The sequence below is a fragment of the Phanerochaete carnosa genome (assembly GCF_000300595.1).
Source record: "Phanerochaete carnosa HHB-10118-sp unplaced genomic scaffold PHACAscaffold_88, whole genome shotgun sequence".
Taxonomy (NCBI): domain Eukaryota; kingdom Fungi; phylum Basidiomycota; class Agaricomycetes; order Polyporales; family Phanerochaetaceae; genus Phanerochaete; species Phanerochaete carnosa.
In genome coordinates, this window is record NW_006767715.1 from 1 (window position 1) to 8522 (window position 8522).

General features: G+C 52.0%; 5 protein-coding genes across 5 annotated transcripts; 3 read left to right on the forward strand and 2 right to left on the reverse strand.

The window, feature by feature from the left end:
* Positions 1–570: 570 nt before the first annotated feature.
* On the forward strand, positions 571–1507 carry PHACADRAFT_265840 (uncharacterized protein). The gene is made up of 4 exons (XM_007402292.1): positions 571–681; positions 747–978; positions 1041–1097; positions 1162–1507. Exons 1-4 carry the CDS (start codon positions 671–673, stop codon positions 1315–1317), a joined length of 456 nt encoding a protein of 151 aa, XP_007402354.1. The 5' UTR covers positions 571–670; the 3' UTR covers positions 1318–1507.
* An 18-nt stretch (positions 1508–1525) lies between these two features.
* Positions 1526–1918, forward strand: PHACADRAFT_265841 (uncharacterized protein). Its single transcript, XM_007402293.1, has one exon. The coding sequence runs from the start codon at positions 1573–1575 to the stop codon at positions 1801–1803; it is 231 nt and encodes a 76-aa protein (XP_007402355.1). The 5' UTR covers positions 1526–1572; the 3' UTR covers positions 1804–1918.
* Positions 1919–1923: 5 nt separating this feature from the next.
* PHACADRAFT_107553 (uncharacterized protein) lies at positions 1924–2881 on the reverse strand (the record flags this gene model as incomplete). Its single annotated transcript, XM_007402294.1, has 2 exons — positions 1924–2322; positions 2381–2881. 2 exons carry the CDS (start codon positions 2879–2881, stop codon positions 1924–1926), a joined length of 900 nt encoding a protein of 299 aa, XP_007402356.1.
* A 1921-nt stretch (positions 2882–4802) lies between these two features.
* On the forward strand, positions 4803–5290 carry PHACADRAFT_265842 (uncharacterized protein). The gene has a single exon (XM_007402295.1). It carries the CDS (start codon positions 5008–5010, stop codon positions 5170–5172), a length of 165 nt encoding a protein of 54 aa, XP_007402357.1. The 5' UTR covers positions 4803–5007; the 3' UTR covers positions 5173–5290.
* An 832-nt stretch (positions 5291–6122) lies between these two features.
* On the reverse strand, positions 6123–7244 carry PHACADRAFT_154721 (uncharacterized protein). Its single transcript, XM_007402296.1, has 2 exons — positions 7177–7244; positions 6123–7117 (listed from the first exon to the last, which is right to left on the reverse strand). Exons 1-2 carry the CDS (start codon positions 7178–7180, stop codon positions 6828–6830), a joined length of 294 nt encoding a protein of 97 aa, XP_007402358.1. The 5' UTR covers positions 7181–7244; the 3' UTR covers positions 6123–6827.
* Positions 7245–8522: the final 1278 nt, after the last annotated feature.

The window sequence follows — 8522 nt, forward strand, 5'->3', positions numbered from 1 at the left end:
CGTCGCTGCTTGATCCAACGGACTTGTATTCCTGAACTGTACTATTGTCTCACCACCCCTTGCCCCGATTACTGCAATGCATCACCATGCGGACTCATATCCCACGGTCACAGACCTTATATTCGCCTATCCCTTTTTCGTCCAGTCGCCGATCCTAGTCACGAGCGAGGATTGCACGATACGATCATATCTTCCTCTGCCGCCTGCTTGGCCGTCAGTTGCATATCTTAGCTCGATTGTATTGCTGGTCTCATACTCCTGGGCGTACTGTCACTACACCTCGCCCAACCTTGGTATCTTTTACATGTCACATATTTTTCGCTGGTTTTGACCCTCTTCGTGATAACGTAGTATCTTTCGTTTACACCTTCACTTCGTTAAATGTTCAATTTGCCGCGCTTCAAGTGCTGATCCGCGTCCCATTCATTGTCTGAATGTATTCCTAATTTCCTGTTATCGAGATACAACGCTGGTCGTCTGTCAAAGTTCTGACACGTGAGAAGGCCATTGACAGCCATTGACGTGGAGCCTCGACAGGCGCTTCCGCAACACTGTACCTTTCCCCACATTCCCTACTTGCGGCTGTACCGCGCACTCCTTCCCCGCATCATTCTTAACCTCGGACGCAGCGGGTCTGCACATTTACTCAACCTTGATTCACTCGCAAACAATGTCACAAAGGTCCGTCTTCAAAACGTATCCGTACGCATCCTGCTCTCGAGCTCAGTCGTGGACCGTCCGAGCAGCAGGTTCAGGGCTCCGAACGCGGACAGCGCGCTACACAACCGTTCGGCGCTGCTAGGCACGCAAGAGTACTACACGCCGCCGTCATCCGGACGCTCGTCACCCTTCGGGGGAAGTTCTGGCGGACATGGCGGGAACCCGTTCCAAGCCGGGCAGCGTTTCGCGGACGACCTCGAGGGGCAGAACGACGAGGCGCTGGAGGGCCTCACGGCCAAGGTGAAGCTGCTCAAGGATGTGAGTGAGTCTGCTGTATCGTTCGTGTGTGCGAGGGCGGCGTGGTTGACCATGTAACATAGATTACGGTAGGCATCGGCCAGGAGGTGAGGGATTCGACGGTGCAGCTCAGTCAGATGGTGCGTCTTTATACCATTCCCCCTCCTAGTCTCAATGCTCACGCCGAATACCCTCGGCGTGCAGAACGATACCTTCGCGGAGACGTCAGGCATCCTCAAGGGCACCTTCCGGCGGATGAACAACATGGCGGCGCGCCAGGGCTGTCGATGGCTCTGGTACATCGTCTTTCTCGTCCTCATCTTCTGGTTCTTCATCGTTGTCTGGTGGTTTCGCCGGTAGCAGCCTCACAACGTCTTACTATTACTCCGCTTTGGAAGCAGATCGTTGCTTCTCGTTGCCAAATTGTTGTAGGATGTTCTTACTTCTCGTTACTGGCGTGCGGACATATTCTCTTCCCCCTTGCACTACTCGTGTATCTCCTGTTTTGTCACTATCTGGACTTGCTAATCCATCAACATTTCACTTTCACGCTTCACACGAAAAATATGACCGGGAGGACGATGTCCGCGCAGGACAACGTCAAGTTCTTTGTTGATGTGGCCAAAAAAAAAAAGCGCGCGCGCGCGCGAGAGAGAGAGACAGAGACAGAGACAGAGAGACAGAGAGAGAACGAAAATAAAAACAACCAGGGGCAAACACCAGGTGACACAACCAAGAGTACAAGTACAATACGACAAGAACAACCACAGGAAACGGAACCCGAAACCGATGCACGATGCTGTATGTACGAATAATGTAATGCGAGTGTTCGAAGCCGAAATGTGATGCTGAGATAGATGACGGACTAATGCAGTGCTGAGACCGATATGTATGCGAGGACAATGGAGATAGATGCAGCGATAAAGATGGAAAGATCATGAGAAGGGACACTACTATGGGAGTCGACTATCTGTCGGTCCAAAGCTTCGTGTGCCCAATTTCCCAGATCATTCGTCTCCGGAGGTAGTGCATGTTCGCCTGCGTGAAGGCAAACTTTTCCTCGCCGCGCGATAGTGTTTCCAGAAACTGGCATGTGAAGACGCCGCAGTCGTAGCCATTCTCCTGCTGCGGCGTGTCTTCGAGCGTCCAGTCAACCCAGCCGTCAAAATTAAACGGCTTCTTCTTTTTGTTTCGGTGCTCGGCGTCGAGATATGCGCGCAAGAGCTTGAACACCTGTGCTCGGTCCATGTTCATGCTGTCGTAGCTCTCGATCCGCTTCTTCCGGAAGTTGATCGCCGCGCCCGTCCAGTGCGAGTTGTTGTGGTTCACGGGAATGAGGACAACGTCCTTCGAGAACAAGTCAAGCTGTGCCATACAATTTGAGGTCAGTAGCCACATCTTCGTTAAAGAACGGAATACGCACCTTCTTTGTCCACTTCGCTAGCCTGCCCTTCTCGTATCCTTCATTCTTGAGCTTCGACCAGAAGAACGTGCTGAGATAGTGCACGTCCAACAGGTTCTCTCGTGAATTCTCTTTGCTCTCCTCTGCGCGACACGTGATCATCTGCCCGTAGAAGTTAATAATCTCGTCGTTAAGCCACTGGCCTGGTCGCAGTCGTTGAAGATCCTTGTCGCTGACTTGTTCGCGAACGCATTTGCCAATAACACCGCGCCTCCGTAGCAGCTCTTCCACCTTGATGTCGTCTTCTGGCAGGAGCGACACAGGCAAAGAAGGGCATTTCGGCCGAATGCGGGCGTCGATTTCTTCGGAGACCTTCGCTTGTGTGGCTTGTAGTCGCGCGAGCGATGGCGCGAACACAACAGGCTTGGGAGCGAAAAGAGACTTTTCCGCATCCCGGAGAGCGCGCTGAATGTACGTCGTCGACGCGACGGGATTTGATTTGCTCCGCGATAGCGGAGGCATGAGGTCTGCGTCACGCAGGTCTTCAAGAGACGGTGAGGCTATGTACGAGAGATGTTATTACTGACGCACCCCCAACCTTCTTGAGATACGTACGTTTGGTGTCCTCAAGTTTCTGTAAAAGCTCCAAACGTTCTCGGTAGCCTAGCCATCCTCGGAATTCTTTCATCGAGGATCGGAAGCCAGCTAACGCAATGTCAGCTTGGGTAGATAGTCGATGTACAAAGATATACTCACTTGTTCGTCTTCTAAGTAGATACAGCTCGCGCTCCATGTCCTCTCTCGTCTTTCTCAGCTGATCTTTAATACCAGCCTTGAACTGGCCTTGGAGTATGTGCTCTCGATGTTTAATATGTTTGATTTTCCGCGGTGCCGTGGCCTTGGCCTGGCGATGAACTGCGGCCGCGATGGCTTGGTCGATCTTTGGGTACAGCCCCGCGAAGGTAGTCGGGGGGCTAGGCGACGAGCCAGAAGTTATGCTAGGAGGTGGAGTAGGCAGTGGGTTGACAGCGGGAACAGAGATGGTGTTGCTGGTAGGGAGCAGCGGCTCTCCTGATGTTGACTCGTCTTCTTCAGAGGTAGGCGGATAGCGTGGTGGAGGCGGCGGAGACTTGAATCTCACAGTGCGCCGTTTGTTTAGATCCGCTTCCAAGCTCGATATTTCGCTCGACGACGTGGACGAGAGTGGCGGCGATGGTAGGACAATGCGAGTTGCACGCACAGTACTGGGGCTAAAGCTGATAGACTTCAACTCGACCTTCTTTGAGGGTGACGAAGGGGCGGATGGTGGCGGAGAGATAGGGTACGACAGACAGACTTCTGGGACCTGCGGCTCGGGCTGTCTTTGTGGTTGAGGAGGGGGCTGTGTCGGCTCCTCATGCTCGTAACCGAGAACGAAAGAGACAGCGCTGGAGAGTTTGTAGTAGATGAAGATACCAGTATCGTGGACGAGATCCATGACTTCTTCGCCGAACGTAATCCAGCGGACGGTGAGCGATTCTGTGTGCGAGGATGTTCGAGGGCGCTTCGGGGCGTGTAGGGGCAGAAGTTCTTCTTCTGCACGTCGTTTGAGCGGATTACGAGCGAGCATGGAGGGTGCTAGCGGTATGCAAAGGACACCGCGAGGTGGGAGCGTCGACTAAGAGGACAAAGCAACTTGCCTTGATGGCCGTTGAGAACAAGTAAACGAAGGACCGCTTTCCTCTTCGGGCCGCTTCCGAAGGCGTCCGCTCCTTGTACCACTTTAGGCTCACATTGTTGCCACGCCTCCCTGGCTCAGTCGGTATAGATATGATGGCTCGCGCAGATTAAAGGTCGTGAGTTCGATTCTCGCAGGAATTTTGATTTTCTTTGTCCAGAGTAGTGCTCTAAAATTCTGTTCTATTCTTTAAGGCTCCAACCGTTTAGTTTACATGTAAACTTTTTTTGTAAACACACAGTAAACGGTTGTAAACACACAGTAAATGGTTGTAAACACACAGTAAATGGTTGTAAACATTTATAAACAGTTTATAAACAGTAAACAAACAGTTATTACAGGGATCTAACCCACTCTAGTGGATTGCGCCAGATTAGCCTCTGAGAAACCTGTGTGAGCCTACTGCTCTACTTGAGCCTAAAAAGAGAGGTACAAATGTCAGTGCTTGAGCAACGCAAGGCGCTTGCTTGATGTGCAAGAGAAAAGCAAGGCCGCAGCTTCCTACTTACAATATTGATGTCCCAAACACTAGGCCCAACTCAGATGTGTATAGATAGTGCACCTACTCATGCGTACAGGGAAGGAGCAATGCGTGCATCACATCCAGAGCACAGACCAGCCATCAGGCAGCATCTGAACACTCCGTACCTCAAGCATCGTGCTATGGTCATTCCTATGGCCCGCTAGTGTCCCCTACGCATAGTATGCAGATTGCGGGCACACGAATAGTCTCGATCGGCCAGTGGAGGTTGCGAAAGGACAAACACTGGCAATCACAAGCTGCGGGAGCAGTATTGCCAGGCAGCACTGTACTGTGAGGGTAAGACCTACGAAGGTATCCGTGGGGCTTGTAAGAAGCTTGCGGTTCCGCCTTTAGAAGGTTGGCATGTCCTATCATTGACCTCGTCGTTGAGAAGTGGGCCGATAACCTATGCGAGTGTTAGCCTGGCACTTCGGGGGTGACACGACATACTCTCGTGCTAGGACTTCGAGAGCTGGCCTAGAGAAGACTGCCGCATGGGTGCGGACCTCTGATAGCCCTTTTTTAGAGTCAATCTGCCTTAGTATCGCATGTGGTACTGTCATCGCTCAATGAGGTTGAACTAATATTAATATTGTTCCTCTTGAATGAAGTATGGGCTCACGACATTCCCACATACCGCACTCTCGCAGGCAGGCTGCCAGTGCCCACAGTAGACTATATGTAGAGGAGCGGTCAATAAATACACATTATATTATATTTATAATGCTCACCTTCAGACTGTGCTCAATACAAGTTAGGATCATGACTACCATTACTCCCAGTAAGTCTCAGGGCATAGACGCTTGATACAGTGCACCGGGCTTGGGGGTTCAAAGAGGCCGCTCGAGGAAGGTGCACAGGCGGTGCAATGCACTCTTCAGCCCAATAAAAGTCAAGTCTGTTAGCAAGACTATGAATGTACAACACTAAGACCTTTTACAAACAACAAGAGGAAACTGTATGTTTACTGTGTATAAACGTTTACACCAAGTTTACATGAGTTCATTTACACACATGGAAACGGTAAACAGTAATAAATGTTTATACACAGTAAACAAACAAAACGGTTGGAGCCTTACTATTCTTTCGCAATGAATCCCAAATTCCCAATATTTATATAGAGTCTAGACTAAAACACCCCGGGCGTCGAAGCCCTGGGACACACTTCGAAAGTTGGCGGCGGTCTTCTTATTTCTAATAATTTACTTTTTCTTCTTAATCCTCTCTGCCAGTACGTAGCACGAGTCACCCTCTCGTACTTGTGGGGATCGGGAGCCCGAATCGCTCAGTACTAGTTTCGGACGGATATCAACTTTCATTACTGGCAGGAAGTATAGCGCGCAAAGTCCATCCTACTAGCTTGCACAAGTGCAACAACCTCCAGAAATGCTTGACATTTACACCCGCACTTGTCGCATATCGTCTATGATTTGTGTTTCATGTTGCAGTTACAGCAGACGTAGTATAACATCAGATATTTGTGTTGTGGATTCACACATACTTGTACGGAAGAAAGACTAGAAGTAGTAAGGATAAATAAAAGTAATGTAAAAATACATGGCACGTTAAACACCGGGCTAGAAAGAGTGGAAGGCGTCAAGGCAAAAGTAAGAAGCTTGTCTACAGTAAGAGGAAGGCCGCGGCAGGATAAGGGTAAAAGTGACTCTCGACGCAAGCCAGAGACTGATTGAGACAAGAAAAGGGACTGTGAACAGTCGGACGAGGGTAGGGTGGAGAATATGTAGGATGTGGCGGGGTATCTGCTTGAGAATGGAGAATAGGAAGACACGAGAAATGCAGGAAACAAACATCGGCTTTTCGTCTAGTCTACAGTGCCTGGCGTAAGGTAGGTGGATAGATAGAAAGGATTGCGAAGAGTGAGGTGAGTCTAGTCGGCGCCGACAGAGCGTGTACGCAGGTCGAAATGGTGACGGATGAGACGCGAATGGTTGTTGGTAAGAGACGCGTCAACATGGGTGAACGACTTTCAGCGCGTCTTGGGCTTGACATCGCGAGCACGACACGAAGAGGCTTTATGATCGTCCTGAGACTAATACTCGTTGCTGAGATTCATCGCAGCTAATGAAAGCTGCAGCCACTGCGTAGCCCCAATAAATAGCACCTCCTGCACTGCTCCATGCGCCCCCCCCCCCCCACGCCGTGACCACACTTGCCCGCGGCGCAGCGACTCAACCACACCATCTCTACCCCGTCGGCGCAGCTCGGGCTCAGTCCTGGCGACTGAACTCAGCCTGGGTGAGATTCAGGACGAACTCGGACTTGAAGTTCTTTGGAGGCTCGATGATTTTGATTGCTTTCCGCGAAGAGGTGGGCGAGAGCGGCGAAAGCGGTTGCGCAATGCTCGGGAACGGCCGTAATGGGCGCGAGGTGGGGAAGTGCACGGGAGTGATGGAGAGGTTGCGTTTTGGCTGCGGACGTGTGGAGAGGTATGCGGGGCCGTCGATAGATGTGGGGCGGGCGAGCGGGGAAGACACGGAGGGACGGGATGCGAGAGTGGCTGGAAAGAGGACGAGTCCTGTGAGCGGGTTAGCGGGGTTTGTAGTCAATCATGCGCACCCATTGCTCGAAGTAAATCAGCGAAACAACCTAGAGTCAAGAACGGGCTCGGTGGGCTTAGATGTGGGACGAGGGGGCAAAAAAGAGCGACAGGGTAGGAATGTGTTGGGGAGGGACTTATACACATTGCAACAGACTTGAACTCTTGGGGATGGGCCAGCGTCTAAGTCGCGGCCGCTTTCGGACAGAAGACGACAAGTCCGACGCGAAATGATCGCGTTTCGCCCGACGGCGGCAACATACAGCCCTAGTCTCCGTACAGTGACCGCACTCACGACCAGCAGCCTCTTGCGCTCGAACTCGCCTGCCAAATGTCCCTTGCTTGCTCTCCGAGCTATGAGCCCTCCGCCTCGATGGCGTAGGGCCCAGTGTACCCCACGGGTCTCCAACCCTACTCCCACTCGATACCGCGGGTCGCTCGTGCCTCTTCACCTCCGCTTCTGGCAGCTTTCCTCCCATTCTCCATCTTTGGGGACGCACCCCTGCCACTTATCTCGCTCACCAACCAGATGCCTGCCTCCTATCATTCCCCACTGTGTCTCCTATAACCTCCAGACGCTTGACGCGTTAGTGCTCCTTATCAAATAGCGACCATCTCCATTCTGCCCCTCGCCACCGTCTGTATTTATTATGCAGCCATCCCATATGCGCTATAGCTTTTCGGATATCGTCATGCACCGACCATTCATCTACCCTGGGTAGCAGCCACAAGTGGCAGCGTTACCGCTTGGTGGATGGATATCAGGACAATGGGGATCGCTGCAAGAGAGTAATGACCGCCCCAACGCTCCATAATTCGTCTTGCAACGGTTCGGCTACAGAGAATAACAGATTCGGTTAAGGCGGCCTAAAGCGCTGTGGCGAGCCTGCTGCATGCGTCTGCCTAGTGTGTAGTGAGTCAAGTTCCTCTAGCATTGCTTCGATCACGACATACAGAATCGTACACATGCCTGCGCTGTCTCAGTCAGGCATGGTACCTCGCTTTCCGGGCACTACGACCACCCAGGCCTAGGGCCTGAAACGTGACTTGCGCTACCAGAGGCTATTCGTATAAGCTTGCGGCTGTCCTCACTGGTAATGGTATGTCCACACGACCATACCAGTGGGAACAGGCACAGCTAGTCCGCGGCGCATGCCCTCTGGCCGTGTTTCCGTAGCCTTTCCGCTCGGCGCGGGTGACATTTTGCGCGGTCAAGATCCTGGGACGCAGCTACTGTACTGCCGCACACCTCTATATCAACATAGGAAAGCACTTTAGTTCGCCGACTACCAAGGAGATCATCTCGGACTTAACACTTGCATCAGAAGCCAAGCTGCGAGCGTTCCGCAAGGAGCTGCTCTGAGTG